Source organism: Lolium perenne, chromosome 3, assembly GCF_019359855.2.
Source record: "Lolium perenne isolate Kyuss_39 chromosome 3, Kyuss_2.0, whole genome shotgun sequence".
NCBI classification, from domain to species: domain Eukaryota; kingdom Viridiplantae; phylum Streptophyta; class Magnoliopsida; order Poales; family Poaceae; genus Lolium; species Lolium perenne.
In genome coordinates, this window is record NC_067246.2 from 244,270,652 (window position 1) to 244,289,793 (window position 19,142).

Here is a 19,142-nt window from a genome sequence, read left to right on the forward strand (position 1 = left end):
CCATCTTGATTGGAGACGCATTTAAGAAATACCCCTGCTGCACTTCGTTTGTAGAGCTGTCCATCAACTATTGTGTAGGTTCTTGCTCGTCTGACGATCTGTCGTGCGAGGACCTCGTCCTCTGGCAACTTCTGATCGATGAGGTAGTCCAGGAAAGGCTGTGTCCAAGCCGGAATGATAGCCATCACTTCCCTAGCTGGAGACACTGCCACCTCTGGGTTTTCCGGGTTAGCGCCCTTAACTGAGGGTATCCGGAGATGCTCCAGGAAAATGCTAGGCGGAATTTGCCTTCTGCCGGATCCGAGCTTGGATAGCATGTCTGCCGCTGTGTTATCGTCTCTTCTGACGTACTTGACTTCGTATCCGAGGAAGCACTTGGCGATCTCATCAACTTCGTCTCTGTAGGCCGCCATGACGGAATTTCTGGCGTTCCAGGTTCCGGCTACTTGTTGTGCCACCAGGTCGGAATCTCCACAGCATATGATGTGCTTGATCCCAATTTTCTTAGCGATGCGCAGACCGTGTAGTAGAGCCTCGTATTCCGCCATGTTGTTTGTAGCTTCGAAGTGGATCTGCAGAACGTACTGCAGTTCTTCTCCGGTAGGGGACTTCAGGGTGACTCCGGCTCCTGAGCCTTGATGCTGCTTGGATCCATCGAAGTGCATGACCCATGTCTCTGGTTCCGGCTCCAGACTTGCATCCGGAGCTTCTGTCCAATCTGCAACGAAATCTGCCAGAACCAGGGATTTTACCGCAGTCCTTGGCTTGTAAGCGATGTCGAAGGCGGATAATTCGATGCCCCATTTAGCCGTACGTCCTGTTGCGTCAGCGTTGTTGAGGATTGTTGACAGCGGAGCCTTGCTCACGACTGTTACTGGATGCTCTTGGAAGTAGTGCCTCAGCTTCCGGCTGCCCAGGAACACTCCATAGGCTAGCTTCTGAAAATGAGGGTATCTTTGCTTTGACTCCGTCAGCACCTCGCTTATGTAGTAGACAGGTCTCTGGACGTCATATTCACGACCTTCTTCCTTTCGCTCCACCACGATAACGAGACTGATGACTTTGTTGGTAGCTGCCAGATAAAGGAGCATTGGCTCTGACTCTGCTGGAGCTGCCAAGATAGGTGGGGAGGTGAGAATTTCCTTCAACCCTCGAAGAGCTGCGTCAGCTGCGTCGTCCCAGACAAATTTGTCTGTTTTCTTCAGCAACTTGTACAGAGGTAGTGCCTTCTCGCCAAGACGGCTAACAAACCTACTGATTGCTGCAACACAACCAGTTAGTCGTTGCACATCTTTGAGACAAGTTGGCCTTTTGATGCACAGGATTGCCTTGATCTTTTCCGGGTTAACCTCAATGCCTCTGTGAGAGACTATGAAGCCAAGGAGTTTTCCGGCTGGCACGCCAAAAACGCACTTTAGCGGATTCAACATCATCTTGTACCTGCGGAGGTTGTCGAAGGTTTCTGTGAGGTCGCTGATCAAATCGGATCCTTTCCGGGTCATGACCGCGATGTCGTCGACGTAAGCGTGTACGTTCCGGCCAATTTGGTCCTTCAGGCACCGCTGCATCGTACGTTGGTAAGTAGCACCTGCATTTTTCAAACCAAAAGGCATAGTAACATAGCAGTAAGTACCAAACGGGGTAATGAATGAAGTCGCCTTTTGGTCGGATTCCTTCATCCGGATCTGATGATACCCGGAATACGCATCAAGAAAACACAGAAGTTCCGCCCCCGCCGTCGAATCAATGACTTGGTCAATGCGCGGCAGGGGGAACGGATCCTTCGGGCAATGCTTGTTCACGCCAGAGTAATCGATGCACATTCTTAGTATTTCAGTGTCTTTTTTGGGTACAAGGACGGGATTCGCGACCCAATCGGTGTGGATAACTTCTATTACAAAACCTGCTTCTAGTAACTTTGCTAGTTCCATTCCTATGGCGCGGCGCTTCTTATCTCCAAAGCGTCGCATAGCTTGCTTCACCGGTTTGGCTCCCGGATTTATGTTGAGGTAGTGCTCGGCGAGTTCCCTAGGTACTCCGGACATGTCAGAAGGCTTCCATGCGAAGATATCCATGTTAGCGCGGAGGAACTCGACGAGCGCGTCTTCCTATTTGGGATCCATGTTGGCTCCGACCGAAACCTGCTTGGAAGAGTCACCTGGGATGAGGTCGTGCTTCTTGGTTCCTATCGCGGCCGTAAAGGAGGTTTTTTGCTCGGAGATCTGCTTCTTGGTGGTCTGCATCGCATTCGGATCCACCGCGGCTCTGTAGCCTTTCAGCTCTTCTCCCGATATCACAGACTCTGCGAAGGCGGCTTCGCCTAACTCGCACTCATGAGCCTTTTTGTAGTCTCTGGATATGGTAATCATACCTTTAGGACCCGGAATCTTGAGCTTGTTGTAGATGTAGCACGCTCTTGCGTGGAACTTGTGGTAGGTGGGCCTGCCGAAGATGACGTGGTAGGAGCTCTTGAAGGGCACAACTTCAAACGTGATCTTCTCTTGGCGGAAATTATGAACATCGCCAAAAGCCACGGGAAGTGTTATGCTGCCGAGGGAGTTCGCCTTCTTACCCGGAACCACGCCATGAAACTCAGTGGTGCTGTGTTTGAGCTGTTCCTTGGTGAGGTTCATCCGCTCTAGAGTCTCCAGGTACATGATGTTCAAGCTGGCTCCGCCATCCATGAGGCACTTGGAGAAGTCATACCCATCTATGCGGGGACTTACGACCAAGGCATAGCATTCCTTTGGCACAATTGCGGGGTGATCCTTCCGATCAAATGTGCACGGGATTTCCGACCACCTGACGTACTGCGGCACAGCCGGAACTATGGCGTTCAGGATCCGGGTAGCTGACTTGGAGGCGCGAACTGTTGGGGTTCCGAGGAAAGTGTGGTAAGCCCCCACACTCTTTTTGTCGAATGGGTTGGATTTACCTGCGGATCCTGCCTTGGGATCCGGCGAGTTATCATCCTCATCCATCGCCTCGGAACTATCGTCCTCTTTGTCCTTGTTCTTGCCCTTGCCACCTTTGCCGCGTGGGCGGTGCTTCCGGGCGCGCTTGTACCCTGCCTCCGGGTCGTTCTTTAGATCATTGACCCATTTGCAGTTGCGGTTGGTGTGAGTGGACTTCCCCGTAACCGGATCCAGATGGGCCAGGCAGGGCATGTCTCTGTACTCCTCGTAGGTTTGCGGGGCGCGGGATCCGCCAGCAGTGACCTCGGAGGTATGCTGCTGACCCCGGCCGGCTCCGCCTCCACGTCCGCGTCCTCTTCCGCCTCCTGGACCTCCGCGTTGAAACGCCATGGCGACCATCTCGGATCCGCCACTCTTCTGGTCATCAGGGTTCTTGCGCTTATGACTGCTGCTGCCACCGTTGTCACGGTTCTTCTTTTGTTGATGCAGGGGGATTGCTGTAGCTGCGAGATCACCGCCTGCGTCGTCATCGGCGGCAGTGTGGTCGCTGGCGATGGTGATCATGTCGTCCAACGTTAGTTGATTTGCATTGACCATGCAAGTTAGCTTGTGTCGCAGCAATCCTCCTCGCTGCAAGCCCCCAATGAAGGCGTGCATTGCTGTGCGGTTGTCAACGTTCTCGCACTCGTTTCTGCATGCCAACCATCGGGTGAGAAAATTCCTCGATGTTTCGCCCTTCTTCTGGATGCATGCCTGCAGGTCGCTTGTTATGGCAGGTCTCTTGTAGGTGCCCCTGAAGTGTTTCTCAAAAGCGTTCTTCAGGTCGAACCAGCAAAAGATGGAGTTCGTCTCGAGGTCACTGAGCCAGATCCGGGCTGGACCTACAAGGTACAACTGGAGCATGCGGTAGGCGATGTTAGGGGTTCCTCCGGCGAAGGTTACATCATTATAGTAATCCTCAATCCAGGTATCCGGCCTTTCGGTGCCATCATAATGCTTCAGATTTCCGGGTAGCTTGAGGTTCATCCTTGGCTTTGGTTCCTCTCGAATCATCCTGCCAAAGCACTTCGGACCAATGTAGTCGGTTCTGTACTCGTTAAGGCGGTCCCGCGCGTCGCGCGAGCCGTGGCGAGGAGACTTTGAGCGAGAGCGAGATCTCCGGCCATTGCCTCCGCCTCCACCTCCGCCGCCACCGCTGGGTGGTGGTGAGGGAGACCTGCGAGGTGGGCGGTCTGACTTCTTGCTTCCGCCATCTGAATCTCCTCGGCCTTCCTGGTGCTGGCTCCGGCTCCTGTGGCTGCCTTCGCCTTGGCGCTGGCTGCCCTGGTTGTTCCGGCGAGGCTCCGGGTCACGGCTCCGGCGAGGCTCTGGGTCCCGGCTCCGACGAGGTTCTGGGTCGCGGCTCCGACGAGGTTCTGGATCGCGGTTCCGGCGAGGTTCTGGACCGCGGTCTTCATTCTGACTCCTTCTGGGCTCGGGCTCATGAACATTGTTCTGATTCCGGCGAGGTTCCGGCGAGGGCTCCCTGTTTCTGTTTCTTGGCAGCACGTTGTCGCGGATAACAATCGCACCATGCCCTATGGGCCTGGTGTTTCCGGCTGGACTACGGCGGCGAGGGGGTCGCGGGTAACCGTTGGGCGGAGGAGAGGGGTTGCGGTATTTGTCTCGTCCGGAGTACATCGCATCCTTTCCCTTTCTTGGATCTGACGAAGGCGTCTTTGACGGAACGGGGATCGGATTTGGGTGTTCCCTGGTCCTTCTTCTGCGCTCCGAGGATCCGGTGCGTGATTCATCGTCGGGATGCCGATCGGCGCGGGCGTCCTTCTGCGCGGTAGATACACAGTTAACCGGATTGGATTCCAGCCTGCGCGAAGTATCCGCCTTGCTCTGCTGCTGCATTGCTGAAGCGACGATTGTGCGGAGATAGTTGATATCAACCTCTTCGTCCTTCTTCTGTAATAGTTCCGCAGCTTTTAGCATGTTGTCCTTTGGGGTTTCCAGCGGCTGGTGATCTGCGGGCGTGTTGAAGGGTATCCTGCGAGGCGGAATTGCTTCTCTAACAATTCGATCGGCCTCCGCCTGCGCATAAGTCATCTTCACTTCCCACTCTTTCGCCATGCCCTTGACCTGCTCGAGTGTAGCAGCAATTTCGCGATCCTGTCTGTCGAAAGTTTCCGCCAGACCTGCAGCTTGTTCCCTTTCTTCCCTTAATGCGGCTTCGGTATCAGCGAGCTTCTTGGCTGTGGCCAGCATTTCCTTTCTAGTGGCCTCTAGGGCCTCCAGATCTGCGGCGTCGCCCGGGGTTATAGGTGTGTTAAGAACTGCTCGCGCCACCATCTCTTCAGCTGACAGGATTTCCTCCGAGGAAGAATCCCTGTGGGGTCGCACCCGAGACACTGGAGATCCTTGTTGGGATGGTTGAGGGTCAGATTGGCTGGTTTGGTCTCCAGATCCAGTTTGTCCCAGCGCTGCTACCGTTGCGAGAACCTGCTTAGGCTGGGTGGAGTCAACTTCAGGTTGATCACTGTATCCGTATTCCCTTATCTTGCGAACGAAGTCGTCAGATTCCATGGAGGGGGCATCTCCCGAAATTGGGCTTAGATTGCCTAAAATCGACTCTTCAACCGGAGTTTCGCTTTCTCCGACAAGCTCAGCCTGATCCGGATCCGCGTTGTGTTCCGGTGCCTCTACCTGCTCAGGACCAGCTCCGAATTCTTGAGGGGCAGTTCCGGCGGTATGGGCCAAGAAGTGTACGAAGTGGCACCTCTGCTTTTCTAACACCTGGGAGACCCAGGCGGATCTGCATTGGTCTTCCACCTTTGTTTCCTGCTCAGGGGCGGATTGGGTGGGTTTTGAAATTTCCAGATCCAAGGCGGAATCTTCCTTGGGAAGCTCCTGCATCTCAGATCGGATCTTTGCGACAGCGTCCAGCTCTGCGGCGGTCGCGTCTGCGTTACTTACCAGTGGGTTTCCGTCGGAGCCGACGGTTTCCCCGATGAAGATGTGAATGCCGCCAATTGGGACGATGGAGAGCTTGACGGGGTTTGTCCTAGCCGGAATCCAGCACTCATCCGGAGGGATGATCGGCAGATTCCCGGCGTAAAGGACGCGCCCCACAGCAATGGTGTCGTCGTAGCTTCCCATGGCGGAACCCTCCCGGTTCCGGCCTCCAGACGCCACAGGCCCCACGGTGGGCGCCAACTGTCGTTGCCTAATCGACGGTACCCCGGAGGAGGGATCCTCACGAGGGGGAGAAGAAGTAGGGGCCATAGGGCGGAGTGCACACGGGACGGTGGTACGCGAGTTACCCAGCTTCGGAACACCTGCACGATGACAGGGCCTACTGCTGCTTGTCTGGAATTATCTGGGCGCTTTCGCGATGTTACAATGAGTTGTACTTGTGCCTCTAGGGCTCCCGGGATCCGGCTTATAAAGGCGCACGGATCTAGGGTTTACATGGAGAGTCCTAGCCGGATTACAGATAGCCTAGCTACGGTACAATATCTTGCCGTGCACGTCACGGATCCGCCTTCCATACACGTCGTACTGGATCCGGGTTCCTCACGGGCCTCCGTGGATCCGGGTTACTCCTATGTCAGTACGGATCCGGCCATCGATCCTGGGCCGGACTTCTTCCTTCATGATCAACAGCAACTGGGCCGCCCGATGGGCCACATGCCTCATCACCGTCTGTGGGCCACCCGGGCTTGCCGGATCTAGGCACTGTCGATGGTACACCCATGAAGTATACCCACAACAGCGGCGGCGGCCCAGGACGAACAAGCGAGGATGATCAGCATGGCCATGGGCGGCGGCAGCATGTTCCCCGGCCAATGGCCGACGCAAGGTACAACCAGTTCCCCGTCGTCCTTCTCCCCTTCGCTGTACTCGCCGTCGCCGTGTTCCAAGAGGGCGCCTACGTCCAACCGTCCAGGTCCACGCCGTCGCCGCCCGAGCTTGACGTCAGCGGCGGCGGCCAGTTCGTGGACACCTCGCCGGCCATGCGACGAGGGCCGCTCGCGTTCGGTGCGATGGCGGCGCCGAACGAAGAGGAGATCCACGAGATGATCACCTCCGGCTCCGCCGCCGCTGCTGCGAGCCCGGGGTTTTTCATGGCCGCCGCCGCTGCGTGCCCGGGGTTCTTCACGCAAGAGGAGCAGAGGGCGACGGCCGCTGTGGCGGCGCGCAACGAGCATCAGGAGGATGTTGCCGACGGAAGCCAAGCCGTCGAAGAAGAAGACGAGGAAGAAGAAGAGCCAACACAAGCCGCCGCCAACCTGTCGAAGGGGAAGAAGAAGAGGAAGAAGGACTCGCCGCCTGCCGAACCGCGTATCAAATGGACGCCGAAGGAAGAGGAGTGCCTCGCCGAAGTTTGGAAGACCGTGTCCACGAACGGCATAATCGGGGCCAATCTGTCGTTCGACACATATTGGCTTCGAGTGAAGCAGGCGTACGAGGAGCGCAAACTCGTCGATCCCTACTTCAACAAGACGAACATGAATGTGTACCGGGGAGACAAGGCAATGGCCACCCATTGGGGGATCATGCAGACGGCATGCAGCAAATGGCACGGCATACAGGAGGAGTGCGACAAACGGCCGATCAGCGGCCACGACTTGGAGCAAAAGGTATGCTCCGTCGACCCTGCATCACCGAGGTACATCGTCGTTAGCTGACCCGTATCGCCGTGCTCTTTTTTCCCCAGCTGCGCCGAGCTTTGGACATGTACACGGACGACACCGGCCTGCAGTTCAAGTTCCTCAACGTCTACGCCCGCCTCGAGAACTGCGAGAAGTGGAAGGAAGTCCGCACGACCCTCTCGAAGAGCAAGACCGAGCAGTACAACCCCGACGCTCCGGCGGCAAGCGCGGCGGAAGGGCGCCCTGAACTCGGCCAGAAGAAGCTCAAAGAGCTCAAAAAGACAGGAAATCCCGCCGACAGGATGCAGGCGTCGATCGGCAAGTGCTGGGCCGACTTGAGGTCGCACGCCGACGGGAGGAACGACAAGTTCGACGGCAGGTGGCGGGAGATGCTCGCCAACCAAGGCGTCCGGATCGCCCTGCTGAAGACGACGGCGGCGGCGAAGAAGAGGAACACAGACTTGGCGTTCCTCATGGGCGGCGGCGACATGGAACTGATGGACGAGGAGACGAGGAATTGGTACCAGGGCCACCGCAGCGACATCCTCCGAGCCACTCCGGCCTGTCCTTCGTCGTCTCCGCCGGCTCCTACCTCGTCGGCCTCACCATCTACCTCGTCGACTGCGGCTGCTTCGACGTCCACTGCCGCTGCTTCATCGTCGGCCGCCGCAGCCGCTTCGGCCACGACGTGTGAGGAAACTGGTCCGTCGGACACCGCCGTGCCGCCGGATCGCGACGAGCCTGTCTCCGTGTAATTTCCCTCCGACCGCCGATCTGTGGCTGATCCTTTTGCTCCTTTTGCCGATCAACTGGCCGTACTTGTAGCGCGGGACGGCGATTTGTTTGAATTTAAACTCTATCCGCCGAACTCCGGGTGGACGACTGGAAATACGGTACTCCCCACGACTTATTTTCGTCCAATTCGGCGGTTGTTTCGTCCAGATTTAGGCGTGAGGAGCGCCAACGAGTGGGGATGCTCTGACTTACACTGCTTGAGTGCTGAGTGCTCACTGCTCATGACATGAGTGCTACATCCGTGGCACGCGGTTCACCCTTCACTCTTGTAAACCGCGCACGCTCGATTTCTCCGTCCATTCTGTGCTGACCAGCCAAATCTCTACTCCTCGTGACTCCTGTGATTCGGCGGGCGGCCATGACGGACAAGACGGTGGTCCTCTACCCCGCCCTGGGCGTGGGCCATCTGAACCCCATGGTGCAGCTGGCCAAGGCCTTTCTCCGCCGCGGCGTGGCCGTCACCATCGCCGTCGTCGATCCGCCGGGGAAGGACCCCGTGCTGGAAGCCGCAGTCGCGCGCCTCGCCGTCGCCTGCCCCTCCATGACGGTCCGCCTCCTGCCCATCCCGCCCGCCCGCGCCGACAAGCCCTGCTCCCACGGCGCCATGCGCATGCTGGCCGAGCTCCGCCTCGCGAGCCCCGTGCTCCGTGACCTCCTCGCCTCGCTCCCCGCCGTCGACGCCCTCGTCTTCGACATGTTCTGCATCGATGCGCTCGACATCGGCGCCGAGCTCGACATCCCCACCTACATGTTCTTCCCGTCCGCGGCCGCCGACCTCGCGATCTACCTCCAGGCTCCCGACCGCTGCCGCGCGGCGCCTTCCTCGTTCAGGGACATGGGCGAGACGCCGCTGCACTTCTCCGGCGTGCCGCCCGTCCGCGCGCTGGACATGCCGGACACCATGGTAGACCGGGAGAGCGAGCTGTGCAGGACGCGGCTGCAGCAGCTCGCGCGGATGCCGGAGGCGAGAGGCGTTCTGGTGAACAGCTTCGAGGAGCTGGAGCCGAGGGCCTTGAAAGCCCTCCGGGACGGACTCTGCGTTCCCGCCGGACGCTCCACGCCGCAGATATACTGTGTCGGCCCACTGGTCGACGGCGGCGTGAGCGCGAGCGGGGGAAGCGGCGAGAAGCACGCCTGTCTCGGATGGCTGGACATGCAGCCAAAGCAGAGCGTGGTGTTCCTCTGCTTCGGAAGCAGGGGACTCTTCTCGGCGGCGCAGCTCAGAGAGACGGCGCGCGGGCTAGAGGAATCCGGGCACAGGTTCCTGTGGACGGTGCGTAGCCCGCGCGAGGAGCAGAGCAGGTTGGCCGAGCCGGACCCGGAAACGTTCCTTCCCGATGGGTTCTTGCAGAGAACCAGAGACAGGGGATTGGTTCTGAAGAACTGGGCGCCGCAGGCAGAGGTGGTGCGGCACGAGGCCGTGGGAGCCTTCGTCACGCACTGCGGCTGGAACTCCGCGCTGGAGGCGATCATGGCCGGCGTGCCGATGATCTGCTGGCCGCTCTACGCGGAGCAGAGGCTCAACAAGGTGCACCTGGTGGAGGAGATGAGGATCGGGGTGGCCGTGGAGGGCTACGAGGAGGAGCTGGTCAAGGCCCAAGAGGTGGAAGCCAAGGTGAGGCTTGTAATTGAGTCCGACCAAGGAAAAGAGCTGAGAGACAGGGTGGCCATGGCGAAGGAGATGGCTGCACACGCCGTCAAGGAAGGTGGGTCGTCTGACGTGGCATTCTACGCGTTCCTCAAACATTTGGAGGTGAGCAAGCTCGACAACAACAAAGCAGGCTGAGAGACATTTGGAAGTGATAAAACTCCGGCTACGGAGAGCTCCTCTCAAATGGAAGACGATCGAGACCGCCACTCCAAAAGATGCAAATGATAGTGCTTTGCCTGTTTAGCACACTTGATGGTGCAAGCGTGCACCATTTGAATTGTTTAGCACACTTTGCGTATTAACCTCTTCTTTTTTTGACGCTTGTATTAACCTCTTCCCGAAGGCTTCTCCTGCATCCCAGAAAAAGTTAGAGCGGCTGCACATTAAAACTAGATGATACCCCGCACGTTGTTGCGGGATTATTATCCGGTATAAAAGAAAAGAAAATCTGACTTTAGTGGAGTTTTAAAAATATTAAAATCCAGTTGTGATGTAATGTAAGGATGGAAAAAAACACCAAGGTAGAGATGAAAATGTGCGTTTAATATTTCCTTCGAAGAGGCATGAATTGACCAAATATTCAACTTAATATAGCGTCAAAAGGGAAATTAGTCGAGAAATGCATATCTAAAGCTAGTTAGACAACACCATCATTTTGATGGGTGTATTAGCATCGTCGTATTTTTGTTAACATAAATATTTAATGGATACGAAGTGGAGAGTGTATGGACAACTTCATGTATTCAGAACTGCCTCTAGGATTTAGTCATCAAGCATGAAAGGTACAGAGATCTTGGAGAGGGAGTCAAATAATTGACAATTCACTGGAATCTCCAATCTGGATTTCTACATATTGATCGTTATTCCTGCATATTGACAAAGAAGAACCAAGACGAGAGTGTTTGTGGATATTTTGCCCGATCTACATGTAAAATTTAAATATGACATTTTAAATTAAAAGTAAACTGAAATAAATCCAAATGGAGATAATGTTGTGTTCTACTTCTACCAAAATGTAAATTACAAATCGAAATACCTTATTTCCAGGGCTGTATAAAATGGCAAAATCGGACAGATTTTGAGATTTTGCAATTTTGCACCACTCACTGCTATAGATGTCAGATTTTGTTATTCTTACACACCCACGAATATAATAAATGCGAGTTGCAAATTTGCACATTGGTAGAACACAAGATTTTCTACATCTATATTAATTTAATATTTTTTCGAAACTTTAAAATACTGTTTTCAGATTTTACAAAAAAAAATCTACATATGAAATTCCAATAAATGATGTCTTTTAGCGGTCTTTGATAGAGAATGATGATCTGAAGTGAAACAAGTGTTTCAATTTCCAATAAATTTAGGATATTGTTTTAGAGCCTACAATACCCACAAGCCGTTAACTCCTCTGCTCGTTGTTGGCAACATACAGTTAATTGCTCATTTGATCATGCATTCCTACTCCCATGTATAGAGCTGGAAGTGATGAACCAATAATTTTCGAACCATTGAAAAAAATTATCTTAATCTGATCTCCGAAAATGGTTAGACGTCTCATGCTTCCTTTTCCCTTGCATGCGCATTTTGGTGACGTCGGCTTCAATCAGCAATCATGTAGCGGAATACATGTCCAACTCCACAGCCAGGTAGCCGCCGCCGACGACTACGAAAATGCGGCTACTCCAAAACATCACCACCATATAAACTCACCCCGATTGCCTGCTTCTCTCATTCAGAGTTCACCACACAAGAAGAACACCACCACAGAAGCAACATGGAGAGCACCATCGTGCTTTACACATGGATGGTCAGGGGCCACCTCCACCCCACGACGCAGCTCGCCCACCACCTCGCCGAGCTTGGCCTTCCTGTTACCGTCGCTGTCGCCGACGTTCCGTCTACCGGCAACTCCTCTGAGACCATTGCCCGTTTCGCAGCGTCCTATCCTTCCGTTTCCTTCCACCTACTCCCTCCGGCAACCACCCGCTCGGCAGACACGGCTGACCCCGACGCCGATCCTTTCATTGCCCTCATCGCCGACCTCCGCGCCACCAACGCTGCCCTCCTCGCCTTCCTCAGATCCATCGGGCCCGTCAAGGCTCTCGTGGCCGACTTCTTCTGCGCGTACGGGTTTGACGTCGCCGCGGAGCTCGGCGTTCCGGCCTACCTGTTCTTCGCCTCAGGCGCGTCGGTCCTCGCGGCCTACCTGCACATCCCCATCATGCGCACCGCCGTGTCCTTCGGGGACATGGGGCGCAACCTGCTGCACTTCCCTGGTGTTCACCCGATTCCGGCGTCCGACCTGCCGGAAGTGCTGCTCGATCGCGACAACAACCAGTACAAGACATTTCTTGGCCTCCTGGAGCAGCTACCGAGAGCGAACGGCATTCTGTCGAACACGTTCGAGTGGCTGGAGCCCCGCGCCGTGAAGGCGATAAGAGACGGGACTGTCCGCCCCGGCGAGGCAGTACCGCCATTCTTCTCCGTCGGCCCATTGGTCGGCGAGGAGAGGGAAAGCACCGCAAAGCACGAATGCCTACGGTGGCTGGACGGCCAGCCTGAGCGGAGCGTAGTATTCCTCTGCTTCGGAAGCGCGAGCTCGGTGCCGGCGGAGCAGCTAAACGAGATCGCCGTGGGGCTGGAGAGGAGCGGCCACGCGTTCCTCTGGGCCGTGCGCGCGCCCGTCGCGCCGGACGCTGACTCCACGAAGCGGTTCGAGGGGCGGGGCGAGGTGGCGGTGGAGGCGCTCCTGCCGGAGGGATTCTTGGACAGGACGAGAGGACGCGGCATGGTGGTGTCGTCCTGGGCGCCGCAGGTGGAGGTGCTCCGGCACCCGGCGACGGGCGCGTTCGTGACGCACTGCGGCTGGAACTCCACGCTGGAGGCTGTCGCGGCTGGGGTGCCCATGGTTTGCTGGCCGATGTACGCGGAGCAGAGGATGAACAAGGTGTTCGTCGTGGAGGAGATGAAACTTGGGGTGGCCATGAACGGCTACGACGAAGGAACGGTGAAAGCGGAAGAGGTGGAGGTGAAGGTGAGGTTGCTCATGGAGTCCGAGCAAGGGAAGGAGATCAGGGAGAGGACGAGGCTAGCGAAACAGATGGCTGCCGATGCGCTGGAGTCCGGTGGATCGTCAACGGCAGCGGTTGTTGACTTTCTCAACAGTTTGAACATTTCTATACACCACTGAATCAGTTGAGTGGCTTTTACTTATGTATTGAGTGGAATGGGGAGTGTATGTGACAAACATATGTTGAATTCTATTGGAAGATGAGTTGTGTTTAATTTTGTCAAATAATTTTTTTCATGATTTATAACCTAATTTTTTATTTTTATATGATTTGCAATACAAGATTCTTTTATAATATGTTCCTATGAATCAAATAACTAGTGTAGGAAAAAAATTCCATATAATTTAAATTCTACACAATTCTTATACGAATCCTATGAATCAAAGAAGTTCTTAGATTTTTATTTTATGTAAAGCTGAAGTATCCATACTTCAGACAAACAACTAGCACTTCGATGATAGCGGAAGAAGGCACCAGCTGGGATATTCATTTTGGCTCATAGGTGCATATGAACCCACTGTATGAAAAACATATTTTAAAATATCAATAAATTCCGAAATATAATTGCGCATGTACATACTATCATTAAGGATTCATATTGTCATTTGGATTTTCTCACGGAATAAACTAATCAACAAACTAAAACTATGGAGGAATTATAGGATGGTACACAAATTAGGTGTACATTTAGGAGAAATTTCACCCGAGTAATTTATGTGATATGAATTCAAAGGGGTTTATTCTTCTAGTTCTATGTATCCAACAGTAAACTTTAGAGGTGTACAAAAGATTTAGATTTTCTTACATGTTGTGTGGAATTTGAAAATTTCACTAAGGATTCATGTTGTCATTTGGATTTTCTTACGGAATAAACTAATCAACAAACTAAAACTATGGAGGAATTATAGGATGGTACACAAATTAGAGGTACATTTGGGAGAACTTTCACCCGAGTAATTTCATTGATATGAATCCAAAGGGGTTTACTCTTCTACTTCTATGTATCCAACAGTAAACTTTAGAGGTGTACAAAAGATTTAGATTTTCTTACATGTTGTGTGAAATTTTCAAATTTCACAAAGGATTCATGTTGTCATTTGGATTTTCTCATGGAATAAACTATGAATATAGATTACATCGGGGCAAGAGGTATGCGGGTATGCGAAAATCTTAAGAGTGTGAATTATCAAAGGAAATTGAATATATGGAGTATCATCAGAAATTCCTATCTGATCCCGAGAGCACAGATAGACTCGACATTAGACCGAACGCTACTCTCGTGATTCACACCAGCCAGCCTATATCGGTTTGTATTTCGTATTTATTGATCCTTCAAACTGTTACATGGCCGTCTGGAAGGGTATTAATATGGAAGAAGATGTTGCCCAGCCGGTCTTGACAAGCCCGCATGTCTTGGACCGAGTTCTACAGGCTAGTTCTATAGAAAAGGCTATCAGGTACATATCTCGGCACGTTGCTATGCGGTACAGATTTCGGGAGCAGCTGAGCTCGGGAGCAAAAACGCACTAGTGGAAAACAGGGCTTTTGTGGCGGGTGGTAAGAGTCTTTTGTCGCGGGCGGCCATCCACGATAAGGAAGGCGCGATAAAAGATCCACCTTTTGTCGCGGGTCGCTTACCACCCGCGACATATAGTCCACCACGTGGTAGGCGCGGGGCGCGCAGGGGACAGGTCCTTTTGTCGCGGGCGGTATTACCACCCGGCACAAAAGGCCCTCTACGTGGCGCGCGCACAACGCTGCTGCTTTAGGGTTTGAGGGGTGCAGCACACCCCCCCCCCCCCCCACCCCCTTTTATTTCATTTTTTCATTCGAAAATAAAAGTTGCATATATTTGTACGCTACTAGAAGTGGTACACGTTCATTCATTATATATAGATCGATCAAACAAATATTGGAAGCAAAAGTCGATTCCCCTTACATATTCGTAGATTCCCCTTATATATATATATATATATATATATATATATATATATATATATATATATATATATATATATATATATATATATATATATATATATATATATATATATATATATATATATATATATATATATATATATATATATATATATATATATATATATATATATATATATATAGGATAAATACTTCCTACCCCTGGGTGTAACTACACCCATGTCTAATATACTACCATATTGAAGTATGTACGATACTTTATCTATTTGAGTATGTTCATACAATATATCTAAGATACTTCAAATCAAGTTTGGTGAAAAAAATGTATTTGAACATGTAGTTTGCACTACATATCCGAAATACATGCATATGTACACGTAAAAAATGAGTCTACGTAAAAAAATGTACATACTATATATATATATATAAGGGGGAACGACGGAGAGCACGAGCTCGCCGGGATGCCAGCCACCCTCAAGAACCACCTGCCGCGCTGACCTACAACGATGCCGCCACCCACCGCCTCCGGACGGAACCGTCGACGAAGGCGGAGACGAGGCGGGCATCGCGTCAGATGGGCAGAGAAGCATGACGTGAGGAAGAAGTGGGCGGCGCGCCGGAGGGCAACACTGTTGAGGAGGAGAGGATGGGTTGGAGCAGTGCAAGATGCGAGGACGAACGCTTTCTGGCTTTTCATGGTGTATGTTTGGTCAGGAGCATCAGCCACCAGGGCAGGACAAAAGGTAAAATACAAGCCCAACGGCTTAATCTGAAACGGACGAGCCTGACAGCAATGCTCCGCCTTTGGCTGGACCATGGACCGGCCCCTGACGTTACCTGTTCTAGGTAGCAGCCATCGATCCACTAAATCAGATGCTGTCCATTTAGAAATGATTTTCTTATTCCTAGCACGCATCTTGGCAAACATGTGAACGGCAACGATAGCTAGCGCTGCAGTTTGGTTACATACCAAAACTTTTGTCTATATATATATATATATGGGAAATAGCCACATGACTTGGTGCATAGCTGTGCACACCCCCCAAACCGTTGATCTACACCATTGTTGATATAGAGAGCATGCATGTTGGCTGAAGATTCTAACGCCAGCAGGATTTTCCGTCACACCAAGAGCATGTCTCATGCAACGTCTTAACCAACACATGCATGCCTTTAACCGAAACAAAAGAACACACACGTTGTTGCATGAGAAACCAAGCAGCTCACCACATGCGATACCACAGGAGTTGTGGAGGGACGGTCCAACAAGCAAGAGTATCCACATGCTAAGCTAGTTAGGGAATGAACCTGGGAATTCCATGCGCGTGTTTTGAGGCATATAGATGATTGTTTGATACAACAATTGATTTTTTATATTGGATGATACAAGCAGTTACACATGCAATTTTTTCAGACATCCTGTGTTGTATGTTGTTACGGCATGTCCCGCCACTATTTTTTGAAAACTTAATCGGACGACCATACTGTGGGAAGCAGGTGATCGCCCTGGGCTCAAGGACTAGTCTAGCACATGATTTGTTAAGTTGTGTAAGCGTTGCGACACACACAAAATAATAAAGCTGCAAGCCCATTCCATTGGAGGATGCATGTGTGTGTTGGAGTAGGTTTAATTTTGGAGCAACGCCGTTACACGAAACCTGGTTGTTTTCAGCGTGGAACCATCGTGGTATCTCAAATGCATTTGTGTCCTTTTACGTTTCGCCAAACGAAGCACACACAAGCCAGAGTTGTCTAGCCGAAGCCTTTCATGCTCGATGCAGTTCTGCACAACATTTCTTGCTCTAATTAACCAGTTCCTGCTGACACTACGGAGTTACATCCTAGCCACTTGCTGATATCCAGGAATACCCCAATCTCACCCCTTCTTCCGTTTCGTGTGCAAGCAGGATGAGTAGCGGCTCAGGAACATGGATCGGGCAGAAAGGGCGCAAACAGTCGGAGCAAAGGACGAGGGCGGTGATGACTCGAGTGGCAAACAATTAGCCCAAATGCGGGAACTCGGAGTTGCTTGTCGCCGCTGCTCCTTGCCGCCGTGCTCCTCCTCTCCGCCGCGCTGCTCTGCTCGGGCCACCCGCCGGGCTGCCCCGTCCCGGCCGCTGCCGACGCAGACAGCGGACAACAACCCGCGGCTACAGCGCGCGTATGTGGCGCTGAAGAAGGCCATCACCGACGACCCCAAGAACCTGACGGAGGGCTGGTGCGGCCCCGACATGTGCGCCTACTTCGGTGTGTTCTGCGCGCCGTCCCTCGACGATCCCTGCGCGCGCACGGTGGCCGGCGTGGACCTCAACCACGGCGACCTCGTCGGCACACTTCCGTTCGAGCTCGGCCTCCTCACCGACATCGCCGTCCTCCACCTCAACTCCAACCGCTTCGTGGGTGGCTTGCCGGACTCCCTCCCCAAGCTGAGCCTCCTCTACGAGCTGGACGTTAGCAACAACCGCCTCTCCGGCGGCTTCCCGCAGCACATCCTCTGCCTCCCCAACGTCAGGTTCGTCGACATCAGGTTCAACAACCTGTGCGGCCCCGTGCCCACGGCCATCTTCGACAAGAAGATCGATGCGCTCTTCATCAACAACAACCACTTCGACTTCGAGCTCCCGGACAACTTCGGCAACCCGCTGGTGTGGAGCTAGGCGCGGAGGTGGGTGAACAGCCTCGACCTAGGAGCTCTGGCGCGGGAGTGGAACCTCTACGACAAGAGCGCACGGTGCGGCAGGGGCGAGACCGCGCGATGCATGAGCCACTGGGCCAGATGGATTTCACCCCGATCCTCCTTGTGTGTTGCACTGTTGCTAGCCATCCAAGTTGGTTTCCTTTTGTTACCTTTTTTGTTCTGCTAGCACGAACTGGGTTCTTTTTCCTGGTTCTCGGTATCACTTTCCTGATCTGCTCCTCTGAAATTTTAGTGATTATTTTTCTTGTTCCGATGTTTCTGTTATTGGTGAGTTTTTTCTACCTGTTGATGGCGTGGTGGAAGATGCACGCGTAGGATAGTCATCTCGCAATTTCTTTGTCAATTTCGTGGATCTAGATGGATGGACTTGGTTATATTTTGTTTTATTTGTTGTTCATTGTCTAGAGGCGTATGGTGTATCTGCTCCAGGCCTAAAGTTTCTGCAGCACAAGCTTGTTCTTGCTTTGATTGCCTTGATTTTTTGCAATTTACATGTCATTTTCTTGCCCAAGATTTGGGAGGACGTGATTGGGTTGCTAGTTGGGATCTCTTAGCGGATTTTCTTTGGTTTATGATATCATGAGTCTTCTGATGGGTTTGATTTAGGTGCAGATTTCCCACCGCCGTCACAGTGGTTGCTGCTCCACCCCGGCATCCCGACGACCTGCGATTCCAGCCATCTCGGCCGCTGCTCCAGGTCGCATGTGCGGGAACCAGGAGTTGAAGTGATTACCGGCCGCGAACATGGATGGTCGTCACGTGAGTTAGAAACTGAGGCGGAGTTGAGAAGAGGACTCTGCCATCCCTGGGGCTCCAGAAGACGGCGTCGGGAGGAAGAAGAAGCCGGAGCGGAGACAGATTTTCTCTTTTGGGAGATGGGATTAGCAGAGGATTATCTGTTTCATTTTTTAGTTTTCTTCCTACAATTTTGGTTCCAATTTGTGCGTAATCCTACAGTGTTTTAAATTTTGTTGCTGACAATGAAATAACGAATTATTCTTGTTCCTTATGGCATTCTTAATATGGAGCATTTGGATATATTGATACTGATTCAGTTTAAAGCCAAGCGATATTTAGCATTTAGGTGCCAAAATTTCTTCAGGTTGCTTACGATGAAGATGAATACATGATTATCTGGTTGCCAGAATAAATTATATTTTTCCCTTTGCTTTCGTCTAACCCCAGAAGAAATGTCCAGGAGGGCTCTGGCATGTATGTCTAACATAATGATTTTAGAGATACTTGTGCCATCTAAAGCATGAATTAAAAGGGTTCCTTTAGCTGGATGTTAGTGCAAATTGCAAAGAATTGTTCATTGGCATGGCACCTTGTGTGACAACATGCAGAAGACGATTCACTTGCGTACTCATGATGTTGTTGCTGAGTCATGCTAGTGTTTAAAATTGTTTCAATTTACACGAGTTTGCC

The 19,142-nt window shown here is 52.5% G+C and overlaps 3 protein-coding genes across 3 annotated transcripts; all 3 read left to right on the forward strand.

Annotated features, from left to right (window-relative positions):
- Positions 1-8,537: 8,537 nt before the first annotated feature.
- On the forward strand, positions 8,538-10,458 carry LOC127343749 (anthocyanidin 5,3-O-glucosyltransferase-like). Its single transcript, XM_051369930.1, has one exon. It carries the CDS (start codon positions 8,709-8,711, stop codon positions 10,134-10,136), a length of 1,428 nt encoding a protein of 475 aa, XP_051225890.1. The 5' UTR covers positions 8,538-8,708; the 3' UTR covers positions 10,137-10,458.
- Positions 10,459-11,755: 1,297 nt separating this feature from the next.
- LOC127343747 (UDP-glycosyltransferase 88F3-like) lies at positions 11,756-13,341 on the forward strand. The gene has a single exon (XM_051369928.2). The coding sequence runs from the start codon at positions 11,779-11,781 to the stop codon at positions 13,192-13,194; it is 1,416 nt and encodes a 471-aa protein (XP_051225888.2). The 5' UTR covers positions 11,756-11,778; the 3' UTR covers positions 13,195-13,341.
- Positions 13,342-17,025: 3,684 nt separating this feature from the next.
- Positions 17,026-18,328, forward strand: LOC139838126 (leucine-rich repeat extensin-like protein 6). Its single transcript, XM_071827482.1, has one exon. It carries the CDS (start codon positions 17,026-17,028, stop codon positions 17,671-17,673), a length of 648 nt encoding a protein of 215 aa, XP_071683583.1. The 3' UTR covers positions 17,674-18,328.
- The last annotated feature ends 814 nt before the right edge of the window (positions 18,329-19,142 follow it).